The 21,533-nt window shown below is 55.7% G+C and overlaps 1 protein-coding gene across 1 annotated transcript in view; it reads right to left on the reverse strand.

Moving 5' to 3' along the window:
* BRWD1 (bromodomain and WD repeat domain containing 1) overlaps nt 1–21,533 on the reverse strand; it is a 2,503,800-nt gene that overhangs the window by 2,187,005 nt on the left and 295,262 nt on the right. The window contains exon 11 of the mRNA XM_086935423.1: nt 11,824–11,924. Within this exon, the coding sequence (XP_086791549.1) occupies nt 11,824–11,924 (101 nt within the window). The remainder of the gene's footprint in view (nt 1–11,823; nt 11,925–21,533) is intronic.

Below are 21,533 nucleotides of genomic sequence, written 5' to 3' on the forward strand. Positions count from 1 at the left end.
AAACCAGTAAAGCAAAAGCAAAAAAGTGGGGGTGACCATAGGAAGCAGACCCTACTCTCCTACACCACCCATGCGTGCTGACGTCAGTTCTGTACACTACTTTCCGTGCCGAAATGCAGAGCCATGTAAGAAACTGACCATTGGTGCATACAACTAGGGCCCGAAAAAGGGGATGACATTAACCAGCTTGCCAAAAGGGGAGGATGAGCGGGGCAATAAGGAATCTATCACTAACTGATGTATCTTACAGATATATCGTTACACAAGTAGTAACTTGTGCATCTGAAAGAGACACGTTAGTGATAGATTCCTTACCTTAAAATAGATACCCCAGCAATACCAACCCCGGTGGTGTGTCTGCAAACAAGAATAAACCAAAAAGTAATGGAGCACAGAACGGAAAAAGACTTTCTCTCTCCGGACCTGACTGTCAAGGCAGTAGTGCTTGGAAAACGTGTGCACGGAGGCCCACGTAGCTGCCTGACAAAAGTCCTGCAAGGGAACACCGTGTCCCAAGGCAGTAGTGGCTGCAGTTACCCTGGTAGAATGGGCACACAGCCCCACAGGAGGCTCCTTCTTGGTCAAGGAGTATCATACTTTAATGCACAAAACAACCCACCGGGAAATGGTTAGTTTGTGCACAGCCTGACCTTTTTTGGCGCCTACGTAGCCAACAAAGAGTTGATCATCCACCCGGAACTTTTGTGTACACTGCAGATAGAAAGCGAGCGCACGTTTTGGGTCCAGAAGGTGGAGCCTCTCCTCTTCCCAGGAAGGATGCGGAGGCGGAAAGTAGGTGGGCAAAGTGACGGTCTACAGGATTTGGAAGGGCGTGACAACCTTCAGCAAGTAAGAAGGACAGGTCCTTAAAACCACCTTGTCCGGATTAACAAAATGGAAAGGAGGTTTAGAAGAAAAAGCCTGGAGCTCTGCCAGAAGAGTTTCTGGCAGAGGTAATAGCTACCAGAAAAGCCGTCTTCAGAGTAAGAAGACGTAAAGGACAGTTATGAAGAGACTCGAAGGGAGTGCACATCAGAAAAGTCAAGACCAAACTTAAGCCCCATTGAGGCATTATGAAAGGCACGGGAGGGAACGTGTGCGTAATGCCTTTAAGGAAATGGTTAACAACCGGGGACTTAAAAAGAGAAGACTGATCAGGAAGACTCAGGAAGGCAGAAACAGCAGAAAGATAACCTTTGATAGTGCCCAGAGCAGAGCCCTGCTGGGCCAAAGACATAAGAAATAGAAGAACCTCAGAGAGGGGATCCACAACCTTTGCTGTGCACCATGCCACAAATCTGTTCCATCAGCAGGCATATACCGTTTTAGTGGAGGGACGCCTGGCTGCTAGAATGACATCATAGACTTCGGAAGGAAGATCTAAAGGTATCAACTGTCGCCACTCAATCTCCATGCATGGAAGTGGAGGCTGGACAGGTTCGGGTGGGACAGAAGATCCACCCGAAGAGGCAGACTGATCGAGGGATCGATGCTCATACTGAGTAGCTTGGGATACCATACTCTTCGAGCCCAGTCCGGAGCCACAAGAATAACTTGGGTCCGGTCGCGCCTGATCTTCTTCAGCACTCTGGGCAGAAGTTGTATAGGAAGAAAAGCGTACAATATACCCCAGCTCCACTCGAGATGAAAAGCGTCTCTGAGCGAGAGCCGCCTTGGAAATTCCAAGGCTCAGAACTGAGGACATTGTGCTTTCCCTTCGGTGGCGAATAGATCTAACCAAGGCTCTCCCCACTGCAGAAAGAGACCTTGCACCATGTCCGAGTTCAGACGCCATTCGTGATCTACCATGCACCAGTGGCTAAGTTCGTCCGCCCTGGCGTTCAGAGAATCTGCCAGGTGTTGAACCACCAAGGTAATGCCTTGACGTTCCAACTATGTCCAGAGGCGCAGAGCCTCCGGACATAGGGTCCAGGACTTCACTTTGCCCTGTTTGTTGCAATACCACATGGCGGTGGTGTTGTCTGTGAACACCTGCAATAACACTTCCCCGGTTAGAGGGGAGGAATGCCTTCAGTGCAAGTCGGATCGCCCGCAGCTCCAGAAGGTTGATATGGCGCCTGGACTCCGCCGGAGACCAGAGTCCTATATCTCACTCAATCAATCAAGGAATTTGTAGAGCGCGCTACTCACCTGTTAGGGTCTCAAGGCGCTGAGGGGGGGGGGGGGTCGCTACTGCTCGAACAACCAGGTCTTGAGTTGCTTCCTGAAGGCGAGATGGTCCTGTGTCAGCCGGAGGTGGGTGGGGAGGGAGTTCCATGTCTTGGCTGCAAGGTAAGAGAAGAATCTTCCTCCCGTGTTGGCTTTGTGAATACGTGGGACATTGGCGAGGGCGAGGCTGGCGGAGCGGAGCTGGCGGCTAGGCATGTAGAATGTGAGGCGGTTGTTGAGGTACCTGGGGCCCGTATCGTGGAGAGCCTTGTGTGCGTGGGTGAGGAGTCGGAATGTGATTCTCTTGCTGACGGGGAGCCAGTGCAGGTTCTTCAGATGGGCAGAGATGTGGCTGTGGCGGGGGATGTCCAAGATGAGTCTTGCCGAGGCGTTCTGGATGCGGTGTAGTCTTTTCTGGAGCTTGGCTGTGGTTCCGGCGTAGAGGGTGTTACCGTAGTCCAGGCGGCTGGTGACGAGGGCTGGGTGACCGTCTTCCTGGTTGCTGTGGGGATCCATCGGAAGATTTTTCGGAGCATGCGCAGGGTGTTGAAACAGGACGATGAGACGGCGTTGACTTGCTTGGTCATCGTGAGGGAGGAGTCCAGGATGAAACCCAGGTTGTGTGCATGGTCCGTTGGCTTGGGTGCGGTGCCCAGGGCCGGTGGCCACCAAGAGTCGTCTCAGGCGGAGGGCGAGGGTCCGAGGATGAGGACTTTCGTTTTGTCAGAGTTCAGCTTCAGCCGGCTGAGCTTCATCCATTCCACGACGTCCTTCATTCCTTCCTGGAGGCTGGCTCTGGCGGTGGCGGGGTCGTTGGTGAGGGAGAGTATCAGCTGTGTGTCGTCGGCGTAGGAGATGATGTTGAGGTTGTGTTTGCGTGCGATGGCTGCGAGGGGGCTCATGTAGACGTTGAAGAGGGTGGGGCTGAGCGAGGATCCTTGTGGGACGCCGCAAATGACTTCGGTAGCTGCTGACCGGAACGGGGGGAGGCGGACTCTATGGGTTCTCCCAGCAAGGAACGAGATGATCCATTCTAAGGCCGTGCCTTGGATTCCGGTGTCGCTGAGGCGTTGTATCAGGGTGCGGTGACATACCGTGTCGAAGGCTGCTGAGAGGTCCAGGAGGATGAGTACGGTGGTTTCCCAGTTGTCGAGCATAGATCTAATGTTATCGGTGGCTGCGAGGAGGGCGGTCTCGGTGCTGTGGTTGGCTCGAAAACCGGACTGTGACAGGTTGAGGGATCCGTTAGTCTCAAGGAAGGTGGAGAGCTGTTGGTTGACCGTCTTCTCGATGACTTTGGCAGGAAACGGGAGGAGCGAGATGGTTCGGAAGTTCTTGAGGTCCGTGGGGTCCGCGGTTGGTTTTTTCAGGAGGGCGCTGAGTTCGGCATGCTTCCAGCTCTCTGGGAAGGTGGCTGATGCAAAGGAGCTGTTGATGACGTCGCGGAGTTGGGGTGCGATGATGGAGTCTGCTTTGTTGAAGATGTGGTGTGGGCATGGGTCGGTGGGGGAGCCGGAGTGGATGGTGCTCATAGCGCGGGCGGTGTCTCGGTGTTGACCGGGTTCCAGGTGCAGAGGGTAGCGGTTGGGTGCGCTGATACGGTGGTTGGGTCGTTGGTCTGTGCGCTGAAGCTGTCGTGTATGTTGGAGATCTTGCAGTGGAAGAATGAGGCGAGTGAGTCGCAGAGGTCTTGCGAGGGTGTAATGTCATTGTTGCAGGCGCTGGGGTTGGAGAGCTCTTTGATGATGCAGAAGAGTTCCTTGCTGCCTCTGCCATGTGGCCCCGCCATCCCAGGAGGGACGCATCCACCACCACTGTGTGCTCCGGTTGGGGAAGGGAGAGGGATCTGCCACTGACCCAATCGCGGTTCGTGAGCCACCACCGTAATTGTCATGTGGCGTCCTCCGAGATCTGGACGTGATCTAACAGGATGCCCCGATGCTGTGCCCACTGGAACTTCATTTCCCACTGCAGAGCCCGCATATGCCATCGGGCATGCGTTACCAGCAGGATGCAGGAGGCCATCAGGCCCAGAAGCTGGAGGGTCACCCTGACGGAAACCCGGAATAGAGGTTGAAAGAGCGGAATCATAGCCTGAATATCACAGACTCGCTGGTTGGGAGGATAAACCTGAAACAGCGTCAAATCCAGAACCGCCCGATGAAAGGGAGCTTCTGAGAGGGACTCCGGTGCTACTTCGCACATTGATGGAGAACCCCAGCAAATGCAGGAGGTCGGCCGTAGTCTGGAGGTGGGAGACGACTGCCTGGGGCGAGCCCGCCATCAACAGCCAGCCGTCGAGGTAGGGGAAAACTGACACCCCTGACTTGCGCAGATGAGCAGAGACCACCGCCATCACTTTCGTGAACACCAGAGGGGCGCTGGTAAGGCACAAGGGGAGCACAGCAAACTGAAAATGCTCCTGGTCTACCATGAACCGCAGGTATCGCCGGTGGGCCGACAGGACGGGGATGTGAAAATAAGCATCCTGCAAGTCTAACGCTACCATCCAGTCTCTAGGGCAGTCAGGAACTGAGCCAGAGTCAGCATCTTGAACTTCTCCTTCCGGAGGAAGCGATTGACGTCCTGGAGGTCCAATATGGGGCGCAGGCCCCCCTTGTCCTTCTTGGGGACCAGAATTAGTGGGAATAACAACCACACCCTACTTCCTGATCAGGAACGTACTCGATGGCCCCCATGGCATTGTCAACCTTGTCGCCAAAGAGGCGAGAGCCATCAAAGGGCATGTCCATGAGCGAGCTCTGAGCATCAATCGAGAATCCTGTAGATCACAACCGCAACGCCACAGTCGTGGAAATCGCCCTGCCCAAGGAGTCAGCTGTGTCCAGACCACACCTGATGGCAAACTATGCCGCATCCTTGCCCTCCGCTATTGCCTGGGAAAGGACAACCTAGACCTCCTCAGAACACTGAGGCAGGACCTCTGCTACCGAATCCCACACTACGTGGGAGTAATGGCCCAATAAGCAGGCGGTATTAACTGACCGCAACCCCAAGCTGGCCGAGGAGAACAACCTCTAGCCTTATTGGTCCAGCCTCATAGAGTCCTTACCTGGCGGAGCCGTGGGAAAGGCACTCTGCGATGTCGAAGCCTGAATGACCAGGCTCTCAGGCGTGGGGTGAGTGGTCAAGAAGGCAGGATCGCCAGGCGCTGGATGATGACGCCTGGAGACATTCTTATCCAATGGAGCCCCCGAGGCCAGCCGCAACCAAGTGCCCAAGAGAATTTCGGTAAGGGCCTCATTGAAAGGGAGTAGTGGTTCCGAAGACGTAGACACCGTCTGGAGCACCTCCGTAAGGAGGTTGGTCTTAAGGGCCACCGTAGGGAGGTTGAGATGGAGAGCCTTCATAGAATGACGCAGCACCATGGTGTAGGAAGTGCCCTCCTCCATAGTAGGCAGAGGGGAGGCAAACCCCGGGTCAGAAGACGCATCAAGTTCACCCACATCTTGAAGGTCATCCACCCAAGCCTGCTCGGAGTCACAATGCAGCGCAGGGGGGTCTTGGGAGCCGTACAAGTCCTCATCCGGCTTCGGAGTAGAAGGAGCCGGCCGCCGCGGCAGGGCCTGAGGCACCGGGACCGGCACCGGGATCGGCCGGGGCCGTACTGGAGCCGCATCCTAATGTGGATTTCAGGTCGGAACGAAATGGTCCGAGCACCAGGGCAGGAGCGGGATAAACGGCACCCAGTGCGGCACATGTGGCGGCGCTGGGGCCGGAGTCAAAGGCGGCGCCGGAGCCAGTGGTGCTGTACCTTGTGGCGCCAGAGCGGAGGGCGCTGGATCCAGTAGCTCCGGGGCTGATGCCAGAGGCGGTGCCACCGGGCCAACAGGTTCTGTACACTGGGCCCACAGGCGCGCCGGCGGGAGCCTGAGGACTACACAGGCGGTCCATGGCAGCAAGTAACTCTTGCATCTATTCGGAATTCACAGGCTTCCCAGGTTCTGGAGGAGCCACAGAGGCGCAACCCCTGTCTCCCTCGTCTGCCTCTGAGGAGCGACTGGGGGACGTCGGAGAGTGAACCGGCTTCTTCGATGACTTTTTATGGCGTCTGTTACCGGAATCTGAAGGTGAAGGCTTCGAGCCCGAGGAGAGACGGCTCCGGTCCAGCGAGCGGTCCCGCGAACGGCCCCTAGACCCGGAGTGGCAGTGACAGGAGTGCCAGACCTCCAGCAACTTCCGGCACGGCAGTGCCGACAGTCCCGGGAGTCATGGTCTGTCTCCAGGCAGTAGAGGCAGACATCATGGGGGTCCGCCACAGACATATTACGGCAGCACGACCCACAAGACTTAAAGCGGGGCATCTCTATGTGCACCAGGAGACAAGAGGAGACAAAAGTATCAAAAAAGTGGTCAAAAAAGTGACCGAGGTACGTGCTCAATTCGGATCTGCGCTTTCGGCGCGGAAAAAGAAAGAACTGACGTCAGCGTGCAAGGGTGGCACGTAAGTAGTCTACAGGACGTCATCCTGACGCCAGTGACGTACGCGGAGCCGCATAACGCCACCAACCGGCGCGCAGGTGTACTACTAAGCAGAATATTTTCCGGATCCAGTCTGGCGCCTGGGGAATGTTCTAAAGTAAAGAATCTATCACTAATGTGTCTCTTTCAGATAGTCATATATACAGTACTCAGCAGGGGCGAAGCAGTGGTGTCCTCCCGAGACACTTAAGTCGGTCCAGTGGTGTTACTGCTCTCTTATGACGTGCGAGAGGTCATCTCACAGCACCCCTATGTGGGGAAGATCTATCAAGTAGTCTCAGCAGGCAGCTAGCATAGCTCATTACAGCGGGGGTGGTAAGGGGGGTCCACTTGTGCCTCTAGTGACTAGGCTTGACCTATATTTAATTCACCCAGGCCCGGAGCCCTGCTCAATCCTCCATGCTCTCCATATTGTCCCCCGGGGTCAGTAAGCTATTCATCTCTTGCTGCCTGGGCCGTGCATGGGCTATTATGCACCCAGACCTAAGAGGGTGGAAGGTCTCCTCCATTCCCACCGCCGTCTCCCAGTGGTCTAGTGCTCCTGCTCAGCTCGCCAGTTTTAGGTATTGTCCTCTGATGCCAGCTGTCTTTGAGTCTCTTGCTGCCTGGACCGTGTGTGGGAAGGAAGGGGGAGGATTACCGGTTCTTGCAGCAGCCTTAGTTCTAGCTCGCCCCAATGACGTTTTGTCGCAGTCTAGGGTTCACGCTCTTGTCTCCTGTTCCTGGGTATTTTCCCCCAGGTAGGTAGGCTGTACTCACTCCATGCATTCTCCCGCCTCTGTACTTTTGAGCCCTCTTTCAGCCACCAGAGGCCGTAACGGCCGCAGCTGTCCAAGTCGTAGCCGCCTTGTGTTCCAGCACTACTGCTCAGCTCTGCTGGGCTTAGGAGTCTTCCCCCAGGGTTGATCAGGACATCAGCCTAGGCCTAAGAGGTGGCCCAGGCTCGCCGGCACTCAGGGAGCACTCACTGGCTGCCACGACCTCCCACTGGTGGATCGTGCAGTGGGAGGCACTGTGTGCCGCACCTCTTAGAAGGTTATCGGGGGGGGGAGGGGAAACAATCGCCCCAGGATCTTCGTGACGTCAGGACAGAGCTCTCAGTTATGCGACTGCTACTGCCGCCATCTTGGCCACACCCCCAAACCCATGTAAATGTTATTATCATCTTCATCATAATCATAATGAGGGAATTAATAATCCCCATCATCAAGTTGATCAAAGTCCAAACCAAAAAGGTGATTAAGTTTCTCAGGAAGGCCTTGTGGTAGAGGAAGAGTTCTTTCAAAAATCTCAGTGTACTGGAAGCAGTTACAGTGGAGTAGAATCATGGCACAACCTTGGTCAGCCGTCGAAGTGGATACGGCTCAAGGTATGGCACAAGAGTTTGCAAGGGCTGCACCTCCAGTGCCGGCAAAGTCAGGACATGCAACAGTGGACAAGGGACCAGTGCAATTCTTAGAGCCGGATAGTCCACTCAGAACCCGAAGTGGGCTCAAGGGGCACAGAAAACACCAACAACAGATCCTCCAGCAGTGGCCCAACAGGAGGGCCCTCTGGATCCTTTAGGTCAGAAGACATGCAAGAGGGAGCCTGTAAAGTGCCAGAAATACTATACATGGCCTCTTTTAGAGTCTCAAACTGATGCAGAGTCACTGATGGCCTGGGAAGTTTAGGATGCACAAGGATTCTTCTCCCATCTAGGCCCCAAATCTTGGAACGCACTACCCCTTGCCCTGAAATCAGAGACTGATTTATTTTGCTTTCGGAAAAAACTTAAGACCCTGCTCTTTCAGTAAATCTGTTCTTTTGTTCTAGCTGGCTCTTTGCACTGTGCTGTGTTTTCTTTTCTTCGTGTGTCTATCCCTGGCGCCGGGAAACCCACTGCGGGTAGCTGTTGCGCAATATAAGTTCAAATAAATAAATAAAATTAGTTGAGAAATAGTCTCTGTGAATTGGAGCGAGATTGGTTGATACCTTGACGCCCTCCAGACTTCTCGTCAGACAGAAAGTGGCAAGGTGAGCTTGATTCCCGCTTCTACGTGTTGCGCTTTTTTCTTCTACTTGGATTTACAGGACGACTTCAACCCCAACAAGGACCTTTTGCAGGAGCAACCTCGAGTGGGAAAAATTCCATGCCCTCAACTTGGAGAGGGAGCAGGACTTACACAAAGTCCATCAATCAATCAATCAATCAATCAATCATATCATTTGTAAAGCGCACTACTCACCCGCGAGGGTCTCAAGGCGCTGGGGTGGGGAATGCTGCTACTGCTTGAAAAGCCAGGTCTTGAGGAGTTTTCAGAAGGTCAGCAGGTCTTGGGTCTGCCGTAGGTGGATGGGGAGGGTGTTCCAGGTCTTTGCGGTGAGGTGGGAGAACGATCTGCCACCGGAGGTCGCTCTTCAGAAGCGGGTGACTGTGGCGAGGGCAGCGGAGCGGAGCTGGTGGGTGGGTGTGTAGAAGCTGAGACGTCTGTAGAGGTACGTTGGTCCGGTGTTGTGGAGTGCCTTGTGTGCGTGGGTGAGGAGCTTGAAAGTTATCCTCTTGTTGACCGGGAGCCAGTGCAGGTCTCTCAGGTGGGGTGTGATGTAGCTGCGGCAAGGGATGTAGAGGATCATGCGTGCAGAGGCTTTCTGGATGCATTGGAGCCGTCTCAGGAGTTTGGCCGAGGCTCCTGTGTAGAGGGCGTTTCCGTAGTCCAACCTGCTGCTGATGAGAGCCTGGGTGACCGTTCTTCTCGTTTCAATGGGGATCCACTTGTAGATCTTGCAGAGCATGCGGAGGGTGTTAAAGCAAGAGGAGGAGACGGCCTTGACCTGTTTAGTCATGGAGAGGGTGGAGTCGAAAATGACCCCTAGGTTGCGTGCGTAGTCGGGGGGTGTTGGGGCGGTTCCCAGTGCAGTCGGCCATCAGGAGTCGTCCCAGGCCAAAGGGGTGGATCCAAAGATGAGGAGCTTCGTCTTGTCCGAGCTGAACTTCAGTCAGCTGTTCCTCATCCATTCAGCGACGGCTTTCATTCCTTTCTGAAGGTTGGTTTTGGCGGTGTGGGGTCCTTGGTGAGGGAGAGGATCAGCTGGGTGTCATCGGTGTAGGAGATGATGTTGAGGTCGTGCTGACGGGCAACATGGGCGAGCGGTGCCATGTAGATGTTAAACAGAATTGGGCTGAGGGATGAGCCCTGGGGTACGCCGCAGATCTCGGTGGCTTTGGAGTGGAAGGTGGGGGGGGGGGGGGGGGGGGGGGGGGGGGGGGGCGTCGGGGGGAAGGTGGACGCTCTGTGTTCTGCCGGAGAGGAAGGAGATGGTCCAGTCCAGGGCCTTCTCTTGGAACCCAGCGTTGTGGAGGCGTGTTCGGAGTGTGTGGTGACAGACCGTGTCTAAAGCGGCTCACAGGTCCAGGAGGATGAGGGTTGCCGTTTCTCTGAGGGCCGTCTCGGTGCTGTGGTTGGTGCCGAACCTGGACTGGGAAGGGTCCAGTATGTTGTTCTCCTCAAGGTAGCGGGTCAGTTGTTCGCAGACTGTCTACTCGATGATCTTTGCCGGGAATGGGAGCAGGGAGATGGGCCAGAAGTTCTTGAGGTCCTGGGGGTCCGCTTTGAGTTTCTTGAGTAAGGCGTTGATCTCTGCAGGCTTCCAGATCTCCGGGAAGGTTGCTGTCTCGAAGGAGGTGTTGATGACTTTCCGGAGATGGGGTGCGATGGCTGTGCTGGCTTTGTTGAAGATGTGGTGTGGGCATGGGTCTGACGGAGATCCGGAGTGGATGGTGTTCATGATCTTGATGGTGTTGTCGTCGTTGATGTTGGTCCAGGAGAGTAGGCTGTTGGTGCGGACGGTGGTCGTAGGGGCGGAGGTCCCAGTGGTTGTCGTGGCGTTGAAACAGTCGTGGCTGTCTGCGATCTTGCGGTGGAAGAAGGTGGCCAGCGAGTCGCACAGGTCTTGCAAGGGTGGGACGTCATTGGTGTTGGAGCTGGGGTTGGCGAGTTCCTTCACGATGTTGAAGAGCTTTTTGCTGTTGTGCGCGCTGTTGTCTAGGCGGTCTTTGAAGGAGGCCCTTTTGGCAGATATGATGAGGTGATGGTGTCTGTGGGTGGCGTTCTTGTGGGCTGCGTGGCTGTCCAGTGTTCGTTCACGGAGCCAGATCTTCTCCATCTTTCGGCAGGTTTGCTTGGAGGCCCGGAGGTCTTCAGTAAACCAGCTGGCTTTCTGGTTGGTGTGACTGTTGGAGGGTTTCTTGATCGGGGCGAGGGTGTTGGCGCAGCCGTTGATCCACTGTCTGAGGTTGCAGGCGGAGGTGTCGGGGGTCGGTGGGTGGGCTCCAGGCGAGGGTGGTGGTCAGCTGGTCTTCAATGACTTTGCTCCAGCAGCGGCGAGGCATCTGTTGGGTGCAGTGGTGCTTGGTGGGTTTCTTGAAGATGAAGTGGATGCAGCGATGGTCGGTCCAGTGGAATTCGGTGGTGTGGTTGAAGGAGACGTGGGGGCTTGCAGAGAAGATGGGGGCAATCGTATGACCGGCGGAGTGGGTGGGTGTTGTGACGAGTTGTCGGAGTCCGAGGTTGGCTAGGTTGTCGATCAGGGTGGTGGAGTTGGTGGAGTTGTTCTCGAGGAGGAAGTTCAGGTACCCGAGGAGGATGTAGTCCGTGGCTCTCCCCGTCCATGACTTCTTTCAGCAATGTACAGCTTCACTTTGTCATCAGAACTTGGGAGTCATGCACAAGCCTACACAGCAGAACCCAGTCTTTCATCGGCCACTGAGTCCGACAGTCACAGTACGGTTTGAACCTTGTAGTCTTTGGTGGGAACATTGTTCCTTTGCACACTGAAAAGAATTTCTAAAGAATTCATCAACTGGCAAAAAAGAGCAGCACTCCGGATCAGCGTACAAAGGTGCAGAAAGTAAGTAGCTGACTGGCCTTATACGGCCTTTACTGCCTATCTTCCGGGGTGGAATGAAGCAAACTTGGAGCTGCACAATGCCACTTTGTGCAACACAAAAATCCTGCTATAGAAACTTTCAGAACGAGTCTGGCACCTAGAGAATATTTGAAATGTAAGGAATCTGCTTTCAGGTATCAATTAAAAGCCAATATTTGCTAAATCTCTCCACGAGAGTAAACAGAAGCAAATCCATGTACAAATTGACTCTTAATTACTTACCGTGTGGCCCTCTAATTCAGCAATTTTGTCAGGTGTTTCCAATCCAAAGTAATACATTCTGATGATCTGATCTGTGCTGCCTGTTGCCAAAAACATACCACCTAAAAATTCAAGAACACACACAGTTTATATTTATATACGTGATGAACAGTTCACAGAGACACTCAAAGTACATTAAAGGATATAATGGCTATCAGCAGCAATATTTCACTGGGCGCACAAGTTACTTACCTTCGGTAACGATATATCTGTAAGAAACAGTAGTTAGTATTAGATTCCTTACCTTAGAATATCCCAGGCATCAAACTGGATCCAGAAACTTTTTTTTTGGTGTTCAAAACCACTTTATTGTGCATTTTGTACAGTACACTGCTCTATTTGCCCACAACCCGGAGGCCGGCAGCTCAAGATGTAGCTAAATAAGAAGGAAAAATCTCTCAGTAGTGTAACACAGCCGTTGAACCGGCATCCCGGAGGCCCGGTGGCGTAGTCTCTTAACTCGTTGTGAGCATTCGATAGGCAGTGCAAAGTGAAGTGTATACAGAAGGATACAACGCAGCAGAACAGATTTTCAGTATATTTTTCACCCCCCAATCCCCAACAGGAAACGAAAAAGGGACCATAGGGGAAATGTAGTCTCTATCCGGTAAAGAGTTTGCAGTCTGTATATAACATAACAGGGCTGTGATCGTATTTCTACCACACAGTGGAATGTCTATAGCAGTGTCGTGTAATGTGTAATCGGGGTCTACAAGTATTGTGTTATGTCTCAAGGATGGCGACCCAGTGTGATATGAAGGGCACATGAACGGGGTAGGGCGATGTGTGCGAGCTAGTGTTGAAGGATCCAGTGAAGCTTCCTACGTATGTAGCGCCAAAGCAGCTATAAGTGTCCCGGAGGATGTGCCAGGTAGTGCCTGTAGGGATAAGTGTGGTCAAGCTGGGTATGGTCAGACGGCCACCTACCGTGTGCGCTCGCATGTAAGCCACCCATCACCTAGAGTCGTCAGAAAAAGCTGGTTATGTGCACATCATTAGTCCGAAGCAGTACTGTCGTCGGCCTGAGTGAGCAGGTAGTCAGTCAATGGGCTCCAGAAATCTTTCGGGCGATGAGAGATCGGCAGTAGTTCAGCAAACGTAGTGTGCTGCTCCTGACAATAAGTCATATCTCCCATCCATTCCTTGAACTTAGGTGCCCTGCCCCGACCCCAACGGCATGCCACTCGGCGCCTGGCCAGAAGTAGTGCATTGTCAATAAATTTCCTATAGGTTTTCGGGATGCGTACAGTGTATCCCAGCAACGTGAGGAGCGGGTCATCCGCAACTGGTTCTTTCACCATCGCTGTAAGCGCATCAGTTACTTGTTGCCAAAAATCTCTGACTGGCGGGCACTCCCAGGCCAAGTGCAGGAAATCCGCGTGTTCAGCTTTACAGCGTTCGCATCTATCGGAGTCTGTCAGGCGAAATCTATGCTTTTTTACTGGAGTATAGTACAGCCTATGCAAAAACTTGTAGTGGATCATTTTGAGTCGACTGCTGGCCGATATCCGCGCCGTAGTAGCGCAGCAGTACAGCCATTGATCATCAGTAAGGTCGGTGTCCAGGTCAGCATTCCAGTGCTCTCTCGCTTTCGCCACAAGCGGCGTGTCAGCCGACCTGAGCTGTCGATACAAGCCGGAGACCAAATGCGCCCCGTCTTGTGAATTTAACAAGAATTGTAAAGGGAGAAATGTCTCTGGTTCATCAGGGAAACCAGGCAGTATGACCGTCATTCCCTGGCGCAGGAGCAAGTAGTAGAAGACATCAAGCGGAGAGCGGGCGTGGGAGGCAAAAAATTCATCTGCAGTTTTAAATTTCCCATTGGCGAAGAGATCTCCCCAGGAGCTGAGTCGCAATCGGCTGCAGAGCATGCCAAAGCCGCGCTCCTCTAACGGAGCGAGGTCAGGATGGAAAGTCAGTGGTAACCTGGGAGAGTATATGAAACAGCAGGCCAGCCTCTTAACCATTCGGCGCCACGCGTCAAGTGTGCAAGACACAGAGGTGTTGGGTGTTTGTATCAGCGCTTCCGGGCAGTGGTGCAGGCCGTTAATTGGCATTGGGTGCACTATCCAGTCCTCCACCGCCAGTTGAGGCATGAAGGGCGTGGAGGTTAACCAGTGATATGCATAATGGGCCTGCGCGCACAGGTAATAGGCCTCAAAGTCCGGTACGTCAAATCCACCAGAACCATAGGGCTGAATCAGTGTAGACCACTTCAGATGTGGATTCTTTCCTCCCCAAAAAAGTCGGCACAGAGGGCGTGGCCAAGATGGCGGGGTGAGCGGACGCTTCCTCCCGTAGCTCCTCCGGCCCAGCTCAGCCTGAGCCCCGATTCCTGCGCTTCTCTCCCCCCGCGGCTGCACTGCGGGTGAGAGAACTGTGCCGGAGTTCGCGGGGCACATTTTGAGACCACTTTGACTTCTGTGGCCCCGGGGGAAGTCCCCGGAAAGTTTATTCGGAGACCGCTCCGAGGAGTGGAGCCCGGGTCGCCCCGAGGTGAAGAGCCGGGAGGCGGAGCGTATTGCGGCGCTGTCCGCGCGCCTCGGCTGGGCCGAGTGCTGAAAAGCTGAAAGCCGGAGATCCCGGGGGAGCGGACTAGACGGACTCCGCGGAGTGTGGTGGCTTCCTGGCCGGTGGCCTGGTGGCAAGCACCATTGCTGGGCGACGAACCCCAGCCCTGCGCCGGCGATCTTCCCCCTGCTCTGGGTTTCGAGGAGTGCTGACTTGCGAACTCCGCGCCTGGAGGCTCTGGATGGCGGAGTTCGAGCAGTGCCCGGACCCGTTGCTGTTTGAGGGTTGCCCACGGACTTGCTGGCCCGGGCTGCCTTCTTGGGTTCCACCCTCCCGCCATCTTGTCTTTGTGTAGCTGAGCCCAGTGGCCCTTGCCCGCGCCCTTCTCACACGGGAGCCTCGGCTCGTCCTGGTACCGGCTCATCTGCTGCCCCCCCTGGGAGTACGAGGCTGGAGGCCTACACTTTGGACGTTGCTGCCTGCCCTGCTGGCCCGGGGGTCGTCTTGCCCAGGCCCGGGCCGCCATTTTGTCGCCTGTGACGCACTACCCTTGTCCCCGACGAGGGCCTCACATCTGGTGCCCGCGAGCGGTGGCGCTCGCCTACAGCAACTGCCCCAGGCTTCAACGGGGGCCAAGATGACTGGGAGACGTGGCGCGGCACGAGGAGATCGCACTTTGCCGGAAATGCTCGGCAGGTCCCAGCAACTACGCGACAGGGCGCAGCCGCCCCCGGGGGCCTCCCGGGCATCAACAGACGCAACCGTGGGCGAGCCACCAGTCACGAGGTCCTTCATGGAGGACTTATTCAGCTCCCTCAAGGAGGAATTTCAGACTCTTAAGACCGAAGTGGCTGGAGAGGTCCGGGAGGTGCGCAGGGAAGTCGAAGGCCTGGGTGAGCGGGTCGACACTGTGGAGACGGCGGCCCAACGTCGCGATGAAGAGATAACTCATCTCCAGCAGGACGTCCTCCGCCTTCGGGAGCAGTGTGTCGAGCTCCAGGCCCACTCGGAGGACCTCGAGAACAGGTCCAGGCGGAATAACATCCGGGTGCGAGGGGTTCCATCCGCGGATGAAGGTGCGGACCTAGTGGCCTATCTGCAGGACCTGTTCCGCGACATCTTGGAGGAAGGAGCGGATTTCCCGATCCGCATTGACAGAGCACACAGGGTGGGCCGCCAGCGCCAGTCATCGGCACCCCCGCCTGATATCCTGGCATTCCTGCCGGATTTCCCCCTAAAAGAGAGCATCATGACGGAGGCCCGCAGGAAGCAACCGCTGACCTTCCGAGAAAGACCTGTGGCGCTCTATCAGGACCTGTCCGCCATCACACTGCAGAAGCGCAGGTCTTTCCGCATCGCTACAGACTTTCTGCGAGAGCATGAGACAGCCTATTCCTGGGGTCACCCCTTCCGTCTTATTTTTCGATGGAATGGGGTGCTGCATCAGCTGCGCTCTTTACAAGATGTCTGTGGAGTACTGGGCCTTACTGCTACGGAGGAGGAAGGGGCTACACCCGCATGGCGGCGCCCCGAACGGCGGGGCCGACGGAGATCGAGGAGGCACCCATCGTCAGCGACGGCGAGTCGTCCAGACTCGCCCACCATCAGAGCAAAAATGGAGGAGGCCCTGAGGACTGCGGCCAGGAACTTGCCTGAATCTACTGGTGTGGCCCTAACGGCCTAACTTTTCTCCGGGGGGAGAGACTCTTAGCTTTAACGATGCTGGGCTGGGGTTGGGAGCTGGGGGGGCGAGGGGGGAGGCGTGTGGCTGGACGTCCACTTGACTATTTTCTGCAGACTCGCCCACCTGGGCTAGACTGAGACTATGGGGTGTTGTTCCCTGTTTTTTGTTTTGGTTGGTTGCTATGGGTTGGTTCTGGGGGGGTTTAACTGTTGGTTTGGTGTGGGGGGGGTCCCGTCCGAAGCTGTCCGACCATGTGCGCTGCTGCCTCTGGCCTTCCCTGCGCCCCTGCCCCGCGCGCCCCCTCCGCTGATCCCTCGCTCGCTGCATAGCGCGTTGTTTCCCTGGAGGCGATGCCGCCCCTGAAAGTAGTGACCCTTAATGTTAAGGGTCTGAATAACCCCGTGAAGCGTAGGGCGATCCTTTCCCTGTTGGAGGGGTCGCAGGCGGATATCTGCCTCCTGCAGGAAACCCATTTACTTTCCAAAGATTGCCATAGGTTGCGCTCAGCCAAGTTCTCCACGCAACTCTTTTCCACTGCTGCGACTAAGACTGCTGGGGTGGCCATTCTCCTAGCCAGCTCCTTCAGGGGGGAGGTGTTGCATAAACATGCTGAGCAGAAGGGGAGGCTTCTAGTGTATCGCATGCGTTTGGGAGGTGTTTCCTTTACGGTTGGTTCGGTATACAGCCCAAATGACCACCAGAATCGCTTCCTGGAATCAGTGTTGGTGGACGTTACTGCCTCGCCAGATCGCCATATCATCTTGGGGGGAGACCTGAATATGGTCTTCGACTCCACCCTGGATAGGTCTGCCCAGCGCTTTCCGCAGACAGGGGAGCTTTCTAGGGCGGTACAGGACCAGATTGCGGAAATGGACCTGCATGACCTCTGGCGCGCCATGCACCCCACCGATAGGGACTACTCCTATTTCTCCCACGCGCACCGCACGTATTCACGGTTGGACTACCTCTTGGTGAGCGGACCGCTTCGTTCGGCCGCCACAGCGGCAGACATCGGGGTCTTGTCCCTGTCCGACCACGCACCGGTTTCCGGAATCTTTGCTTGGCCGGCGGCCCCCCCCTCTAGGGGGATGTGGCGGCTTCGGGACACGCTTCTCCATAAGAAATCGGTTGAGAAGCGAGTGGAGGAGGTCATCCAGGACTACCTGACCCACAATAACAACTCTGCCACGTCCCTGGCAACGCAGTGGGCGGCTTTGAAAGCGGTCGTCAGGGGGGAGTTTATCTCCATTTCCTCGGCGGAAAACAGGGAACGCCAACGCAAGAGGGAGGAACTGACGGCGCAGATTAGGGAGCTTGAGCAGGTTCACCGCCGAACGGGGGCTCCTAGGGTCTGGAAGCAGCTGAAGGCGGCACGGAAACTCCTCTCTGCGTTGGATCTAGATCGGGCGGAGTATGCCGCGCTGCGCCTGAGGCATGCCTTTTACACCGGCGGAGACAGGTGCGGTAAGCTCCTGGCCCATAGGCTCAGGGCTGCGCAGCAACGCAATGTGGTGAAGGAGCTGGTGGGAGTGGATGGGATCCCGGTTTCCGGTGACGCGGAGGTGGCAGATTCCTTTCGTTCCTTTTACGAGGCGCTGTACGCTGCAGAGCCTTCCCCACCGGGAGAGGCTGAGGCCTATTTGGAATCCGTGACCCTCCCGGCCCTGGACTCCTCCCAGGCGGACCACCTAGAGAGGGACATTCACGTGGAGGAGGTCATCTCCGCGATTGCACGGCTAAAGCATGGTAAAGCCCCGGGCCCGGATGGCTATACGGCCTTGTTTTACAAGACCTTCTGTCCCACTGTCGCGCCTCTACTGGCTCGCTTGTTCAACTCCTTCTCCGAACCGGGAGCCATCCCACCGGACCTTCTCTCAGCGACTGTGTCGGTTATCCCCAAGCCGGGGAAGGACCGGACCCTGTGCGGCTCGTACCGGCCCATCTCGCTCCTAAATGTGGACCTCAAGCTTTACACCGGAATCTTGGCGGCCAGACTGGGTCTACACCTACCAGGTTTGGTGGAGGCGGACCAGGCCGGTTTTGTACCCGGTAGGCAGACGGTCGACAACACGAAGAGGGTGACGCACGTGCTGGAAAAGGCCTCACGCGTCCCGGGGGAGCGGATGCTGCTATCGGTCGACGCGGAGAAGGCCTTTGATAGGGTTCATTGGCCATATCTCGAGCTGGTCCTTGGGAAACTGGGGATCGGCGAGAAGTTCCGCACTATGGTCTTTAACTGCTATAGGCGACCATCAGCGTCAGTGCGTGTCAACGGACACAGCTCCAATAGCTTTGCCATTGAGCGCGGCACGAGACAGGGTTGCCCCCTCTCGCCGCTCCTCTTTGCCCTTTATATGGAGCCGTTTGCACAGAGGATTCGCGATAACCCGGACGCTATTGGGGTGAAGATGGGGCAATACACGCACACTGTCAGCTTATACGCGGACGATGTCTTGCTGACCCTGGATGACCCCAAGCGGTCGCTTGCTGCCTGCGTCCAGGAACTGAACGCTTTTGCCCGCGTGGCGGGCTTTAAAATGAATATGACTAAGTCGGCTGCACTGGATGTGTCGCTCTCTGCCGACACCAGGCGGGACCTTCAGAGTCTCTTTCCGCTGCAGTGGTCCTCCTCCACGGTGCCTTACCTGGGAATTTTGCTTGCTCCCTCCCTGCCTGCCATGGTCGCAGCTAACTATTCCTCTCTGGGCAAAAAGATCAAAGAGGAACTCGGCCGATGGAACAAGGGCCTGCTCTCGTGGTTGGGCCGTATCGCGGCGGTGAAGATGACGATACTGCCTCAGATCCTGTATCTTTTCCGCGCTCTGCCTCTCCAGCCACCCGTGGGTTGGATACGGCAGACGCAGGCAGACATCTCCCGCTTTGTGTGGCAGGGCCGTAAACCTCGGATGAAGCGGGTCCTCTCCATGCTTGCCCCGGAGGCGGGGGGTCTCGGAGTCCCGGACCTCCGGAAGTACTTTCAGGCGGCGCAGCTCCGGTATTTAGTGGAGTGGAGCCGGTGGGAATCGGACAAACACTGGCTCTTTCAAGACCAGGCAGTTGCAGGCCGTACCCTCCAGGAGGTCCCGTTCCTGCGGCGCACTCACCGCCCGCCTAATCTCTACGCCTCTTTTATCACCTGGGTCCCGCTAAGAGTGTGGGACGCGGTGTGTGAGCTGCGTGAGCTCACCACTTTTCCATCGCCGTTCACTCCCATTGCTGGCAATCCGGACATTACCTCGGGTCTGGAGCCGGGAGCCTTTACCCACTGGGTGAGCGCGGGTTGCAGGGCGCTTTTCCAGATCTACGGGCCGGAGGGCGTGCTCCCCTTCCAGCAGCTCCGACAGGAGTTTGGCCTGACGGAAGGGGACAGACTGCGTTACATGCAAGTCCGCCACTGGGCTCTTCAACCCCCAGTGCATGACGTCGCTGCCCGTTCGATTACGCCCTACGAGCGATGGTTGGTAACCCGGACCTCGGACGCCAAGCTCATCACTGATTTGTATAAGTTTCTCCAGCCCCCGCCGTTTCATTACCATAACCCAGGGAGGGAGCGCTGGCACAGGGAACTGGGCAGGACCCTGAGTCACAAGGAGTGGGACGGGATTGCGTATCGGGCGAGGCACTCTGCGTACCACACTGGGCTGACGGAAACCTTCACTAAAGTGTCCACCTATTGGTACTACACCCCGGAGCGGCTCTATGAGATGCGCAAAATCGGCGATAAAGGTTGCTGGCGCGGTTGCGGACAGGAGGGCACCCTCACGCACATTCTCTGGGAGTGCCCGGTGCTGTCGGCCTATTGGAAGGAAGTCTTAGATGAGGTGGATAGGCATTTTGAGATCGAGCTTCCGCGCTTCCCCGCGTATGTCTTGCTAGGCCTCCCCAATGACTTGATGTACCCGCTGAAATCCCCCAGGGGCAGGCAGATTGCGATTGCGCTAGGCTGCGCCGTTCAGAACATACTTGTGCTCTGGCGCACCCCTACTGCCCCCTCTATCACTGGTTGGCTGCATAGGCTCTGGTAGGTACTGGGCATGGAGAAGATGTCGCTAACGGTGGCTGGGAATGTTGACCAGTTTGAGGAGCTCTGGCACCCCTTTTTGGCACTACTGTCCACGGAATTTCACGAGCTCACGTGTCCACGGTATTTGCGCCTCCTTAGGCTGACGCCGCCGGCGGCTGCGGCGGAGTGAAAGTGCGGATCGGGGGCCGGGGGTTGGGGGCGGGAAGAGGGGTTATATGCTTCTAATGCTGACTTTCGGACGGGGATGTTGGGGGTATTGTTTTCTTTCTTTTCCTCCTTTGCTTTCCTTCTTCTTCTTTTCTGGGGTCGGGGGGTTGGTGGAACGGTATGCTTCTCCTTTACTGTGTTGCGGGGTGCTATTCGGACTCGGCCTTGCCTAGGGAGTGGGGGTCTACAGGGGGGTCGTTCACAATGCCTTATTGCCTTATGTCTTTGCCTTGTTACCCTCTGGGGCTTCCTGCCTCCCTGCTTTTCTTCTGACTCGCTGCAACGTTCCGCTTCTTGTACTGTATGTTTGCTTGACCTCCTGCTCCCCTCCCCGTGTTTTTGTGCCTTAATAAAATACTTTAAACCTAAAAAAGTCGGCACAGCTCCGATCTTAATGTCTTAAAAAAGAAGGCGCCCGGGTAATACGGGATGTTAAGAAAAAGATAAAGAAATCAGGGCAGCACTACCATCTTTATGAGGGATGCCCCACCAGCCATGGAAAGCGGAAGGGTGATCCAGCGATCCACTGCTGCCGTGAGTTTTGTGATTGCCACCCGGTAGTTGGAGTGGAGTGTTTCATCCTTATCGCGCGTCACCTGGATGCCTAGGTAACGTAGCCCCGTCCGGCACCACTCCAGCGGGAAGTTAATCGGGAAGGACGCAACCGCATCAGTGAGGGGGAAAAACTGCGACTTGGACCAGTTAATGTATACCCCCGATATGCCTCCAAACCGCACAAATTCCCTCAAAAGCGGGTTCAGGTGTACGTCAGGGTGTTTGACATAGAGTGTAATGTCATCAGCATATAATGACACATCTATTTGTCTCTGGAGACACTGTACCGCGCCCTCTCTATGCAGTTGGCGGAGCTTACAGGCTAGCGGCTCCACCGCTATTGCAAATAGGGGGGGCAGCCCTGGCGCGTCCCTCTGGTGATGGCAATTGATTGAGACAAGCGTCCATTGATGAGAACCCTTGCTATAGGCTGGGTGTAGAGTAACTGCACCCAGGAGATGAAAAGTCTGGAAAAGCCCATGGCAGACAGGACAGCAAACAAGTAGGGCCATTCCACCGAGTCGAATGCCTTGGTGGCATCTAGGAAAACTGCAGCTACTGGGAGATCAGGGTGTATGGTGCGAAGCAACGAAAACAGAGTCCGCAGATTATGTGAGGTGGATCGGCCGGGGACAAACCGAGATCGGTTGGGGAGTACTATTCTGGTCATGAGTAGAGAAAGTCTGTTGG

Source organism: Lissotriton vulgaris, chromosome 8 (genome assembly GCF_964263255.1).
Source record: "Lissotriton vulgaris chromosome 8, aLisVul1.2, whole genome shotgun sequence".
In the NCBI taxonomy this organism is placed as follows: domain Eukaryota; kingdom Metazoa; phylum Chordata; class Amphibia; order Caudata; family Salamandridae; genus Lissotriton; species Lissotriton vulgaris.